The 15,236-nt window shown below is 42.4% G+C and overlaps 1 protein-coding gene and 1 pseudogene across 1 annotated transcript in view; both read right to left on the bottom strand.

Moving 5' to 3' along the window:
• The window catches only part of Farp2 (FERM, ARH/RhoGEF and pleckstrin domain protein 2), a 108,056-nt gene that overhangs the window by 49,238 nt on the left and 43,582 nt on the right, over window positions 1-15,236 (bottom strand). Inside the window, exons 3-6 of the mRNA XM_031368499.1 lie at window positions 9,656-9,760; window positions 8,840-8,882; window positions 6,481-6,559; window positions 112-209 (exon numbers count right to left, since the gene is read on the bottom strand). Of these exons, the coding sequence (XP_031224359.1) occupies window positions 112-209; window positions 6,481-6,559; window positions 8,840-8,882; window positions 9,656-9,760 (325 nt within the window). The remainder of the gene's footprint in view (window positions 1-111; window positions 210-6,480; window positions 6,560-8,839; window positions 8,883-9,655; window positions 9,761-15,236) is intronic.
• Window positions 1,348-1,447, bottom strand: LOC116089565 (annotated as a pseudogene).

Raw genomic sequence — 15,236 nt, 5'->3', positions numbered from 1 at the left:
CATTTCTTTAATGACCAGGCATGTCAATTACTCATGAGCACATCAACTAACGGCAGCTCTACAGAGCCTGAGCCCAGGACTGGGCCCGTCTCTCCATGTGAAGATACTAACATTGCAGAAGGTGGGATATGAGAAGGGCCGCAGTGGTGGCTGTGCAGGTCAGCCGTTCCTCCAGGAGGTCTCTCTTGATCTGCAAGGCAAACAGGTACCTAGAAGGAAGTTCAAAGCAAGAGCAGATCAACTCCAAAAGTTCTCTGGACATAATACAGACATGCCTCTATAAGAGAGCTCTGGGAAGCAGCAGCTCAGCACTGAGCAAAATGCTGGGCCCTCCCTCCAAGAGCAGGCAATGTCACAAAAGCCCTTTCACAAAACAAGCAGACACCAAAGGTCAGAACACAAATCTCTTCATCAGACTGAGCCATGCACGTCAGAGCACACACAAAGTGCTCAGCATACAGAAGGGCTTCTGTCTGACAACAGTATAGAGATACTGGCCTTCTCAGGCATAGCACTGACCCACACAATCACACTCTTCAAGGCAACACCTTTAACAAGTTCATAAATTCATATTATAAAACTGCACTCAGCTTTGGATGAAAGAACAGAAATACACAATTATGACAGTTTCAAATGTACCTGAGATACTTTTAAGCATATTGATAATATTTTGTCTTGGTTAGGACCTAAGACACAAGCACTTTAAAATACCACTAGTGAAAATGTAAATACAGAGGGGAATCTGAAAGTATTTATGAGGCCAAGCACAATGGCACACACTTTCACTCCTGGCACTTCAGAGGCAGAGGCAGGTGTATCTCTGTGAGTTTAAGGTCAGCCTTTAAGGTCTGAATAGTGAGTTCCAGGACAGCCAGAACTTCATAATAGTAGGCTCTGTCTCTAAATAATAAACAGGAAAATATAATCTTCTTTTATCCCTTCAATAAGTGATGACTTATCCCTTCAATAAGTTCTTTCTCAGTATTGCTCTGGGAGCTACAAAACATGGTGAACAACACAAACTCCCTGTCTTCCTAGAAATTTACACTTTGGTACAAGGTATTAAAATTTTACTAGATTTGGGAATGGAGAGATGGCTCAGCAACTGAGAGAAGAGAACTTGTTGCTCTTCTAGAAGACCCAGGTTCAAGTCCCTTCACCCACATGGTGGCTTACAACTGTAACTCCAGTTCCAGGGGATCTAATGACTAGGTGGCCACCAAGCACACACGTGGTACACAGAAATTCTTGTATATATTACTACTTTTTAAAATTTTAAAATTTATATTTAAAATTTTTAAAAATTAGATTACTACATTTAAAATTACTATTCTTCCTTTTTTGAAAAACAAAATGGAGTGCTTCAAGAACTTTCCTATCACCCTTATGCAGATGCCATGCCAAGCTCTGTATTCTTCCTATTTGAGTATTCTCACAGCTAACAGGAGCACCTACATTCTCTTAGAATTTAAGCTTTTCCACAGCAATATTTCCAGAGTTCACAAGGCCATGTCACAATGATATTTCTTTGCGATATTTCCACAGAAAAAGTGGGATTCTCCTCAACAGCACGGAGGTGAATGACAGTGCTTGAAGTGAAAAGCCGTGGATGGCTACAACTGGGAGAAGCCTCTGCTGACTGCTGAGGTGCATCTCCCCACACTGCTTTGCCACACAATCTCCTTATGGTCTGCTGTGCTGTGTGCACTCAAAGTGTGGAGAGATTTCTGCACAGTGTCAGTCCTTCCCTAGGGAGTGGGGAGGTGAGCAAGGACAAGAAATTTCTGTTTTCTATTTCACGTAACTTTATCTGAACTTTTCTTCTTTTGCCACAGATGCAGTCCTGAATACATGACATGGAAGAAAGATCTTCCATGTGAAAGTAAGCGGGCTAACTGACTCGCTAGGGCTGGGGTGTTGTACAGTACTCATCAAGTGCACGAAGCCCTGGGCTTTATCTAGTGACATAAAAACAGGCTGTGGTGGCCAAAGCGTATAATCCTAACAGTCAGGAAGCAGGTCAGCATCATCCTTGGCTACACAGTGAGTTGAAGGTCAACCTTACCCATAAGAATCTTTTTCAATAACAAAGCAAAAACAAAACAGATTGCCCCAAACCTACTTGAACTCTAATTCTCAGACTCAGGATCCTAAATTAGAGAGTTTTTGTTTAATTTGGGAGAATATGATTTATAAGTGATTCCCTCCAAAAAGAGAATCCATGGGACTTCTTGAATTGCAGTGAGTTACCAAGGTCTGCTTCACACCCACTGACAGAAGCATGGCTGTGCTGACTGTAGCTGACACCCACTGACAGAAGCATGGCTGTGCTGACTGTAGCTGTCTCCATCAACCTAACAAGTTGTGCTCACGCACCTCAGAACTGACATTCTACAAGTTCCTGGATGTTCCATGATCTATGAAGCCTTTAGAGGGGTTCACTGTGACCCACCTCTGAGTGTGGTCCAGTCAAGACTTAAGTCATTTTGGCACTATGGCAGCATCCCACTCGCTTTCATTTGCACCTGACCTGCAGGTTTGAGCCCATTTTATTTTTATCTTATTTAAGTTTTTCAATACAGGGTTTCTCTGTGTAGACGGAGAAGTCCTGGAACTTGCTCTGTATACAAGAGCATTGGTCTAAACTCATGGATCTACTTGTCTCTGCTAGGATTAAAGGTGTGCACCATCACACAAGGCTTGAGCAAATTTAAAGTTATTGCTTTCTTTCTCATTATAAAAATCAATACACATAAGCATAAAAGATGAGGAAAAGAAATTTCCTAATCTTTCCTATCTAGATGACTGCTGTTAACAGTCTGCCAGTAATTTCTGCAGAAAAGTAGCCTGTAATTAGAGAAACAATGGTAATTCCTGATACCCCTGCCCTACCCACTCTATTTTCTATTCATAAGGACTACTGATGGTTGATAAATATTCATGTGAGCAGAATTTGACTAATTTTATTCATATGCATAATCTAAACCACCCAAAGAATACTGGTTTGAAATTGTTCTAAGCTGGGTGGTTCTAGAGGCAGGTGATCTCTGAGTTGGAGGCCAGCCTGGTCTACAGAGTGAGTCTCAGGACAGCCAGGCTACAAAGAGATCTTGTCTTAGAGAAGGGGGGGATGGGGAGGAGGAAAGGGAGAGGGAGAGGGAGAGGGAGGGGGAGAGGGAGAGGGAGAGGGAGAGGAGATTGCTCTAACACTCCAAGTTTTATTTTCAAGTGTAAAGCATCAGTCCTTCTCCAAGTTCTACTTCATACTTGTGTCAGTGTAAGGAACATCTGCTAAGATGCTTCTTATCTGTATCTCCTAGAATGTATTCATATCCTCCATCATTTACTGATTTGGGAATGAAGCTGGAAATAACCTAGATGTCTCACAACAGAAGAATGGACACAGAAAATGTGGTTCATTTACACAGTGGAATACTACTCAGCTATTAAGAACGAGGACATCCTGAGATTTGCAGGCAAATAGATGGAACTAGAAAATATCATCCTGAGTGAGGTAACTCAGACCCAAAAGGACATGCATGGTATATACTCACTAATAAGTGGATATTAGCCAAAAAAAATAAAATAAAAAATAAAAAGTACAGAATACACAAGATACAGTCCACAGAACTCAAAAAGGTCAACAAGCTTTAGTGTCCAGGTGAGGACGCCTCAGTCCCACTTGGGAGAGAGAAGAAAGCAATCACAAGTGGGGAGGGAGGGAGGAACCTGGGAGGGAGGGAGGGACCTGGGAGGGAAAGTGGACGGGGGCGAGGGGGGTTAGGGAAGGGGGAGCAGAGGGGAACCTGATCTGGTATTGGGTGAGGAAAAAGGACTGAGGGCCAGCAGAAAGAATGGAAACAGGCAACCTCAGGAGATAGGAGGTTGGGGTGACCCTCCAGAATGCACCAGAGACCTGGGAGGTGAGAGACTCTCAGGACTAAAAGGGAGGGACCTTAGATAAAATGCCCAACAGTAGGGAGAGGGAACTTACAGAGTCCACCTCCAGCAGGAAGACAGGGTATCAAGTGAGGGATGGGGTTGCCATCCCACAGTCACATCTCTGACCCATAATTCTTCCTGTCTGAAATAATTACAGGAATGGAAATGGAGAGGAGCCTGAGGAAAAGAAGGTCCAGTGACAGACCCAAGTGGGATCCAGCTCAAGGGGACACTCCAAGGCCTGACACTATTACTGAGGCTATGAAGCACTCACAAAAAGGGACCTAGCATGACTGCCCTCCAAAAGACCCAACAAGCAGCTGAAGAGTCAGATGCAGATATTAGCATCCAACCAATGGACAGAAGCAGCTGACCCCTGTTGTTGAATTAGGGAAGGCTGAAAGAAGCTGAGGAGAAGGGCATCCTGTAGGAGGACCAGCATCTCAATTAATCTGGACCCCTGAGATCTGTCAAACACTGACCACCAACCAGGCAGCACACACCAGCTGATATGAGGCCCCCAACACACATACAGTAGAGAACTTCTGGGTCTGGGTTCATTCAGAGATGATGCACCTAACCCTCAAGAGACTGGAGGCCCCAGGGAGTTTAGAGGTCAGACGGGGGGGCGGGGGGGGGGTTGGGGCATCCACGTGGAGATGAGGTCTGGGGAAGAGATGTGAGATGTGGAGCAGTCAGAGAATGGATTGGAGGGGGCAGGGAATGGAGTATGAAGTGTAAAAAATAAATTAATTTCATAAAAAATATGCATGCGAAAGGTGGAGACAACTTGTGGGGGTTGTTTCTCTTTGTTCTGGGTTCTGGGGACTGAATTCAGGTCAGTAGGCTTGGCAGCCTTTACCTATACTGAGATGTCCCAACTGTTCTTGTTCATTCGTGTGTGTGTGTGTGTGTGTGTGTGTGTGTGTGTGTGTGTGTATGTGTGTGAGTGAAAGGGGGTGGGGAGTGGAAAGAGGAGATGGGGTAGGTAGGTTAAATGCACTAAAGATAACCTCAGAGGTACCAGAGAGTGTTGATGTTGCACTGAGAAATGAAAACAAAGCACCCCATTTTGTATTAATTTGACCAAGACAAGCCCAAATTTGAGTTCTCCAGTTTTTTTCCTGTCTGCACTTGTGGTTACTGTCCTATCTGTGGTGGTCTGTTGTTACTGAATTATTGACATACATAAGAAACACAGCACAGGAAAGGTATGAGGGAATCCTTACAGAAATCTTTAACAGGTTTCCAGAAAGCAGTTATTTCACCAACCCCAACTTGCTCAGACAAACAATATCCATATGTTGTTGCCAACATTTTGGTGAATGTTTATTTCATAAGATTGCTGATGACTTACTGGCTGCTTTTAGCAAACAGTTACCACAACACACACACACACACACACACATATACACACATACCCACATATATACATACACACTCACACACATACACACATACACACACGCACACAGATATATACACACACATACACACATATATAAATACACACATATACACACATACGCGCATACACACACATATACACACATACACACATACGCGCATACACACACATACACACACATACACACATATATACACACATACACACATATATACATACACACACACACATACACACACACACACACTATTCTGGATCAGGAGCATGGAAGAGTACATAATTCTAGACTGAGGCCATTAATTAGCTGAGGTTGTAAAAGCTGACTGTCTGAGAAATCCAAGGCAAGGTTCATTGTTATGACATTCTCTTAAAGGCAGGTTAAACTTCTGAGCACACAGTAGGAACAGGATATTGGTTGTTTCTGTTTGTTTGTTTGCTTGTTTGTCTTGTCAATTTGACACATGCTAGAGTCATTTGGGAAGAGGGAACCTCAACTGAGAAGATGTCCCCATCAGAATGTCTGTGAGCAGGCCTGTGGTGCACTTTCTTGATTAATGATTAACATAGGTGGGATCAGCCCAAAGGGGTTGCAAAACAGGCTGAGCAAGCCTGAGAAGCCAGCCTGAGAGCAAGCCTGAGAAGCAAGCCTGTAAGCTGTGCTCTCCCACTCCAGTTGCTGCCCACAGGCTTCTTCTGCCTCCTACCCTGACTTCCCTCTGTGATGGAGTATGACCTGAGAGTTCTAGGCTGAAATAAACATTTTCTTCCCCAAGGTGCTTTTGGTCGTGGTGTTTTTCCACAGCAATTAAAATTCTAACTTAAACAAAGATAAGCCTTACATGATCTCAAGGTGTACATTAACTTGGCTGTAAGGCCCAGCAGGAAGGAGTTCAATCTTTTTAAATACAAGAAATATTTTCATAAACTTGTACCACTAAGTAGCATATCATAATATTTCACAATAAATAAATGAAATGGAGTAAAATCACAGTTCTGTCACACTGAGTAATACCCACATAGAAAGACAGCCTCACTCCTTCCCACCCACTCACGGCAGAGGACTGCAGAGCCCTGACAGAGGGAGCCCTTTATCCCACCCACTCACGGCAGAGGACTGCAGAGCCCTTTACCTTGTGTACTCTTCTTGCAACTGACCAGGGTCAGGTGGGAAAAACTTTACTGCCAGGCGAAGCAACACATTCTTTGGCTCTGTAAAAACAAAATAAATAAAATTTCACAGATAAGGTTAATCTCCATATTTATTTTCTTTCTATAATAAAATTAAGAAACTTCCTACACACATATTTATAAGTCCTTAACTACCAGTCATATATATTAGGGAATTTCAATACTTTGTTTTAAGCAGAGACTGCTTGGGTACATTCTTTAGTAGGTGGGAAATTACACATTAAAACTTTTAAATTAATGCCAGGCATGGTGATCTCTGTGAGTTCAAGGCCAACCTGGTCTACAAATCAAATTCTAGGTCATCTGGAGTTATATCCTATATACCCTGCCAAAAAAAAGAAAAAAAATTGGTAGAAAGGATATAATGAGTTGGTAGAGTTTGTGTCTAGAATGCACAAGGCCCTAGGTTCCACCCTAAGGCCACAAAGAGCCAGCTGTGGTGCATGTCTATAATTCCAGCACGGAGAGGTAGAGGTAGAAGGACCAGAAGTTCTAGATCATCCTTGGATACACAGTAAATCTGAGGTCAGCATGGATTACAGGGGACCTTTCCCAAAAAGTACAATAATTATAGCCAGGTGTGATGGTTCATGGCTGTAATCCTTAGCCCTGGGAGGCTGAGGCAGTAGGATCGCTGTGCATCAGAAGCAATCCTAGGCTACACAGTCAATCTGAGGTCAGTCTGGGTTACAGAGTAAGACTGTCCCTAAAAACAAAAGCAACACCAACAACAATGTGAGGAACAAACTCAGGTCAGGAGGGGTGGTGCATTCCAGTGCTCAGGAAGCTAAAGCAGGAATATCAAGAGTTCAAGAGCAGTCTGAGCTACAGAGGACTGTGCCTCTTGAAAACACATACACAAACATAATATACCCCTGTTTTTATTTCAGGATGAATTACAGTAAGATCAGTGCAGATCTGATGTCCGGCCACTGAAATGTAACCATGCTGTGCAGTTTCTAGGGGACAAGGAGCAGCCCTTTCTTCTCAGCATGTCACTTCCATGTGTCCTTTCTCCTGAATGTAGTTGCTTTAAAAAGGTGTAGTCAATGCTGTGCATGACAGCACGTGCTTGTAATCCCATCAGCTGGGAGACTGATGCAAGGAGGATAGTGAGTGCAAGGGCAGCTTGGAATACATGCAAAGAAGTTGCTCCTCTTCCTGTAACCAAAACGCAACCAAGTAAACAAACAAGCCTCAAACAAAAAAGGTTGTTTTGTTAGGCATAGAAGTGCTTGCCTGCATGTATGTATGTGGTCAACATGCCTGCATGTATGTGTGTGCCCAACATGTGTGCCTGGTGCCCTTGGAGTGCCTTGGAGTTGCAGGCAGTTATAAGCTGCCATAAAGATATTGGGGACCAACCAAGCCTTGGTCTTGCAAGAGCCATTTCTCTAGTCCTCCAAAAAAGTTTCCTAAAAGAGGCATTGTAGGGCTGAAGACATGGCTCAGTGGTTAAAAGCACAGGCTGCTCTTCTAAAGTACCAGGGTTCAATTCCCAGCACCCACATGGCAGCTCACAACTGTCTGGAACTCCAGTTTCTGAGTATCCAACACCACCTCACAGACATTACATGTAAGCAAAACACCAATGCACATAAAATAAAAATAAATTTAAGGGGGCTAGTGAGATGGCTCAGTGGGTAAGAGCACTGACAGCTCTTCTGAAGGTCCTAAGTTCGGATTTCAGCAACCACATGGTGGCTCACGACCATCTGTAATGAGATCTGACGCCCTCTTTTGGGGTATCTGAAGACAGCTACAGTGAATTACGCCAGAGCAAGTGGGGCCGTCCTGAGTTCAATTCCCAGCAACCACATGATGGCTCATGGCCATCTGTACGGCTACAGTGTACTCATACAAATTAAAATAAATAGATCTTTAAAAGAAAAAAAATAAATTTAAAAAACAGCAAAGGCTACATAGAGAGACCCTGTCTCAAACAATAACAAACCCCAAAAACCAAATAAACAAAAGAGGCATTGCAATGCCTCTTCATAACCTAGAAAGAAATTTCTGTTTTCACCCTTCATATTGACCTACAACTAAGATACCAAGGAACAAATACTATGACTTTCAAATCTGAGCTAACTTATCTAGGATGATTTAAATTTAGGATCCTTATGCTTATTCATTATAGCTTAAAACCAAGCATAAAGTGACTTCAAGTTTATCCACTGTGACTATGTTGCCACCGATACAAAGCAGTGACGGTGACTATTGAATACATCTAAATTTACTGTTCCAGAACAAAGCACCTTGTATGAGTAAGGTTTTAAAAGAGTTAAATAAGGTACTTACTTCGTACTTGCCTTATGATGGGTTTCATAGGTTCAAGCCAAATCTAAAGAGGGTTTTTAAGAGAAAAGAATAAACTATTAAATACTTTCTTCATTTACTAAGTATGCTACAAAATACAAATAATTAAGAAATTTTATGACAGACTATTTTATTCTACTGTCCCCTTACACATTAATCATATCTTAATAAACTGTACAGGAAGCTCTGCAGTGCCTGCTTCAAGAGTTAGCACTGATTCACTAACTCTATAGCAATAATTCGGGTAACTCTGCAGTCTCAAGCAGAGCGCTGCTGAGTGGGAGCTGCTTGCTGTGGTACCAGAGCAGACAAACTCCAGCAAGCCCAGGGCTCAGGCCCTGGACAGAGCAGGACAAGGACACACTTTCTGACCTAAAGGGCTGACAGGGTTTTTTGTTTTTCAAACAGTCACATCTATAAATAATAAAACCCACACTTTTTACAGGTTGTTTAATAAGTAAAGTGATGCAAAATCAGTCCACTTGGCTCAAATTCGACTTGAACACAATTCAGATCTAGCAGGATGTATGAGTGGTTGCCATGGCATCTCAAGTTTCCTCAGCACAGGTAGGAACAGGTAGAATGAGTTTAGGGAAGATATGCACTTAGGCTTAAAGGCAGATATGCTCCCCATGGGTGAAAATCAAGTACTTTAATAGCATAATGTGTTACTTAGAAAACATCTTGTTTACATCATTATAGTATGACCTAAAAGACTTTTTGTAACTACGGCGAATGCCATAATTACTCTACAGCACAGTCAGACCCAGTGTCCACAAGCAAATCAAAAGCACATACCCAGCAGGACTGGACGTTCTTGAACTCCAGACCAAAGTAGTCACATTCAACGAGATTCAGGTGCTCCCACACCTGCGTCAGTAAGACCTGCCCATCACACTTAGGCTGCAGGGAGAGGTGAGAAGAAGCTCACTGATTGGGTGGAAAACAACAAAGGTTTGTGAACACTGGCATAAAGTTACATGTTACACATGAAGTTTTATTTGAATTTCTTGCTTTGTTTTGCCTTCATGTATATAAGATTTGCAAACTATCACACAGCAAATAAATGGATCTTAAGCTTAAAAACTGATAAACTAAATATACAAACAAAAACTGTCTTATATTCTTAGTGTTTAGTCAAATTTCTTTGTAATTTTAGACCACAGCAACCATTTTCAGTTTCAGTTAACATTTTATCAAATAATTTATCAACATAATTTTACCAATAAAAAACAGCATTCCAAAGTCTATTTATATTGGGCTGCAGTAAGACACTTACTATTTGATAGTACTTTGATATGTTATATATCCCAGACTGTCCTGGAACTCACTCTGCAGACCAGGCTGGCCTCAGACTCAGAGATCCACCTACCTCTGCCTTCCCAGTGCTGGAACTAAAGGGATGCACTACCACCACTTGCCTGAAAAGCTTTTGATTAGAGAGATGTTGAACAAATTATAATGATCTAGAATCATACTGAATTAATATAATTTATCTTCTACCTACACATAAGCTGAATAAAAAAATAGAGCTTAGTGGTTAATAAATTAGTCCCAGGATAAATTAAAGCAGTGAGATTTCATTTGTCACGGAGGACCAGGAGACATGTCTGTGAGGCTCCTCTGACTCCTGCTGAGGACACTATATATTTGTTTAATTCTTTGAGGGGGAGAGACTGAGCCATGGTGCTGCATTTGGATGTCAGAGGGCAACTTTTCGGAGTTGAATTTCTCTTTTCACCTATACATGGCTTTGTGGGCTCCAGGGAATGAACTTAGATCATCGGACTCAAGGCTACCTTTCTGCCCTGTTTGTAAAAAATAAACCCCAAAACCTGGGGGCATGGGGAGCATGCTGCTGCATAGCTTTATCCCAGCACTTGGGAGACAGGCTGCCTGGCTCCTAGGAGTTGGAGGCCAGCCTGCTCTACATAGTGAGTTCCAAGCAAGCCAGAATTACAACAGTAAGACTGCTGTCTCAAAAACAAAAAACCAAAAATCTTTAATATTATAAATTCATATGTGCATCCCTTGAGGAACAAATTTGGAAATAACTTTCAAAGTTCATTACGGAACTATCTGACCTATCAAGTCCACTTTTCTATATGGGCACTCTCATAAACTGCTCAAAATGAACTACATACTACAAGGACACATTTAGTAGAGGATTGACCTAACGAGTAACAGTAACAAGGTGTGGTGGCTCATGGCCATAATCTTAGTACCTGGGGAAGCTGAGACAGGAAACCTATTGAGTCTGAGGCTAGCCTGGCATACATGGTGAGTTCCCAGGTAGGCCTAGGTTCCAGAGAGCTTGGCTTGCTTAAAACAAACAAACAAACAAATAAACAAACATAAACCCCAAATAAGTAGTAAGACAACCATAATGAAAGAGAACCCAGAACTCTATATAGTATGGAATAAAGTCTAAAGGAAAAAGATCTGTTGGAAAATTAAAGGTCTCTGTGTTCACAAAGTCCATGAAATATGTAAAGGCTGCACATCAAATTTTTAAGGAAATTATCATTCTTGCACTGGAGAGAGGCAGTAGGAAGTAAGGCTTTATTTGTTTATTCTTGTGATACTGGATCAAGTGGCATGAACAATCTTTTCTTCATAAAGTAGGGGGAGAGGAGAGTAGTGTTCAAAAGCTCAGCATGCTCCAGGTGTTCTGTGTAACCACTGTGGTTATTCTCTTAGGAGAAATCCTTGAAGGAGCAACCCCCTGAAATTTCTAATAAAGAAAAAATAGTGGGAAAAATTATGTTGGATACCTTAAAAGAGGACTACAGAGTGAACTTACAAGTCTTGGGGCAGGGAGAAGGGGCAATAAGGTCTCACTACATAGCTCTATATGGACCTTGTTATACAGACCAGGCAGTCCTCGAACTCATAGAGACCTCTCTGCCTGTGCATCTTGAGTGTTCGGGTTAAACACCTAATTCCATTTTGCTTTCTGGTTTTATGTAGCTCTGAGTGGCCTGAAACTTGCTATGTGGACAAAGCTGGCTTTAAAACCAGAGACCCAAGTGGTGGCTCATGCATTTAATCCTAGCACTTGGAGGTAGATGCAGGTGGACCTCTGAGTTCGAGGCCAGCCTGGTCCATAGAGTGAGTTCTAGGAAGGTTTGGGGGTGGTGACGGTTTACACAGACAGGCTCAGTCTTGAAAAAAAAAAATGAAAACAAAAAACCCAGAGATCCAAATAAAAATTTTTTATTTATTCTTTGAAAATTTCATCTATATGGGCTGGAGAGATGGCTCAGAGGGCAAAAGGCTCTTGTCGCCAAGCCTGACAACCTGAGTTGGTGCCCAGAATGAGCATGGGGGAAGGAGGAAACCTTGTCTTTTGACCTCTCCATGCAAACTGTGATACAAGTACAACCCCTCCCCCAGTAAATGAAGACTTCCCAGTTTATCATCCCCCTTTGATGCCATTTCTTTTTGCTTCTGTAATCCACTGGGCCCAGTTAGTGCTGACTGTGTATGCACAGATGGATGACCTGGCTGGATGTGAGTTCCTGAGGCCATATTCTCTGCAGAGGACATGGGTTCACTGCCCTCTCACCCTGGCCTCTAGCTCTCAGGCCACTATCAGTCCTGGCCTTGTTATAAATACATTTGTGAATAACAGAAGAACAAATCTTATAGGTAAGTCACCTGACATTATCTCTTACCACCTCACAGGGAGAACTCACTGATGTGATAGCCATTGCTGTGACCTGAAAGAACCCCCCACAACCCACTGCCCCACCCCATCTACATTTCTGCAACCTCCTTGGAGTTACTAAACAGGTGGAAGTCAAGGCAGCTATGGGATGTTTGCTACAACAGCAGTCAAACCCACTAGGTTAGAAAACCATTCTGGGAAGGCTCTTAGAAGCTGCTCTGTTGTCACCTCCATCTGCTTCACTAGGATGACCATATGGGAGCACTCTCTTGTAGCTCCTCTGTTTCCAGAGTTGATCAAGTTCAAGAGGGGGAGATGGGAGTGGGGAGGCTAGGCACACCCAAATACTGCTTTAGGGGAATTCCTTTCCCCTCCATTCTGTCGGAGAGCCCCTCTGACAATGTAAAGCTAAGTTAGCGTACTTATGTGGCCCTGCGACTCCCAGTTACTTCTACCTCTCACTATTTGGCCATGTCTAGCAACATGGATATCTTACTGATGCCTGCCTATCTGGTAGTTCTTTCTTCCAGACAGCTAGTCTGAAGGGCAGGTACTGGGTCTTCCATTCTGTGTCTCTAGGCCTAGAATGTGGTAAGCACATTACAAATGACAACTCCTAAAATATGCACAACTGTTTAAGATTCTGATGGTAGTTGTCTGAGATGAGTCCTATTTCAGGTGGTACAGAGAGGAGGCAATTCAACTCAGCCCTCCTCCGTCTCCCTGGCCACTGTGTGCCAAGCAGGGTGGTGTGGCCTCGGCTTTCCAACCAGGCCTACGTGTTAGGCTCCATGCCACCTGCACAGGTGCACAGGAACACACTCAAGATGCACCTTAATATCCAGTATGTCCTATACCTACTTAGTCATATTTGTATAAATACAGATAAATGCTTTTGGGTGTAGTCTCTAAAACTGTAGTATAGTTTTACTAAACTAAAGAAGCTCTCCCAAGACTAAGTAACGAAGAAGTTTCATATCTTTTGTGTCACTGCAATCAGACCCAAGTCCCAAAGGTACTACCATATTCAGAGCCACAAAGAGTCATTTCCAAAAATGTGTAGGGTTTTTCAAAGCATTTGAGTCAGGGTAGCATTTTCAAAACCTAAACACATACAAACATATCCTCACAAAAAATTTAAATTTATGGATACTAATGAAAATATACTTAGTAAAATACAGGCAAGTATAAATCAGTAACAATTAAGAGTATTATAACAACGCAAAGTTTATTCAAAACATATAAGAAATTTAGTACTGTATTATATCATTAGACTTGTGGGGAAGAAAAAGAAATCCTATGTCAGGGTGACAAGATGGCTTATTGGATAAAAGTATGAAACTGTGTAAACTTCCACTGTGTAAACTGGATCCCACACTGATAGGACAGAACTGACTTCCAAAACTTGTCCTCTGACCTCCACCCACATGTAGCCCAGGATGGCTGAAAGGAAACCTTGACCTCCTGCGTGTCCCTCCACAACGCTGGGATCACAGGCTCACGCCATCACATGCTCTTCTTTTCTTTCTTTCTTTCCTTCTTTCTTTCTTTCTTTCTTTTTTTTTTTTTTTTTTTGGTTTTTTCAAGACAGGGTTTCTCCGTGTAGCTCTGGCTGTCTTGGAACTCACTTTGTAGACCAGGCTGGCCTCGAACTCAGAAATCCGCCTGCCTCTGCCTCCCAAGTGCTGGGATTAAAGGCATGTGCCACTACTGCCTGGCTACATGCTTTTTAATTTATACCCTTGGTATGCATTTTTCTATGCTTGTTCTGTTTTGTTTGTTTGTCTATGTAATCCTCGCTGTCCTGGAATTTGCTATGTAAACGAGGCTAACCTCAAGCTCACAGAGATCGTCTTGTCTCTGCCTCCTAAGTGCTAGCTGCTTGTTTGGTTTTTAAGACTAAATCTCACTATATATTAAACACTAACCTCAAATTTTCATTAATTTTCCTGGCTCGACCTCACAATTGCTAGGTTTACAGATATATGTCACCATGCTTGTCACACTCTTCATATTATCTTTTTTATAAAAATAACTTATTTTTATTCTATGTTCATTGATGTTTTGCTTGCATGTGCGTCTGTGTGAAGGTGTTGGATCCCCTGGAACTGGAGGTATAGATAGTAACTGCCATGTGGGTGCTGGGAATTGAACCCTGGTCCTCTGAAGAGCAGCCAGTGCTGAACCATCTCTCCAATCCCCTCTTGATATACTATTTACATTATTTTTTAAAAAAAGATTTAGAGGCAGGCAGATCGCTGAGTTTGAGGCTAGCCTGGTCTACAGAGTGAGTTCCAGGATAGCCCTGTCTTGAAAACCACCAAACAATCAAACAAACAAACAAACAAAAGATTTATTTATTATCCTTATTTTATACATGACTGTTCTACCTGCATATATTTGGTGCCCTCTGCATGAGTATATAGTGCCTGCTGAGGTCAGAAGAGGTCACAGAACCCCTTGAAACTGGAGTTAAAGATAGTTATAAGCAGCCATATGGGTGCTGTAAACTGAACTGGGTCCTTTGCAAGACCAGTAAGTATTCTTAATGGCAGAGCCATTACTGCAACCCCATCTTGAGACAATTCTTTTTTGAAATCAGTGCTGCTGGTTATAAAAAAAAATGCAAGACTTTTGGGCAGTGGTGGCACACGCCTTTAAGGCAGAGGCAGAGGCAGGAGGATTTCTGAGTTTGAGGCCAGCCTGGTC

The sequence above is a fragment of the Mastomys coucha genome, unplaced genomic scaffold, assembly GCF_008632895.1.
Source record: "Mastomys coucha isolate ucsf_1 unplaced genomic scaffold, UCSF_Mcou_1 pScaffold14, whole genome shotgun sequence".
In the NCBI taxonomy this organism is placed as follows: domain Eukaryota; kingdom Metazoa; phylum Chordata; class Mammalia; order Rodentia; family Muridae; genus Mastomys; species Mastomys coucha.
This window is presented reverse-complemented; position numbering and strand designations above follow the sequence as displayed.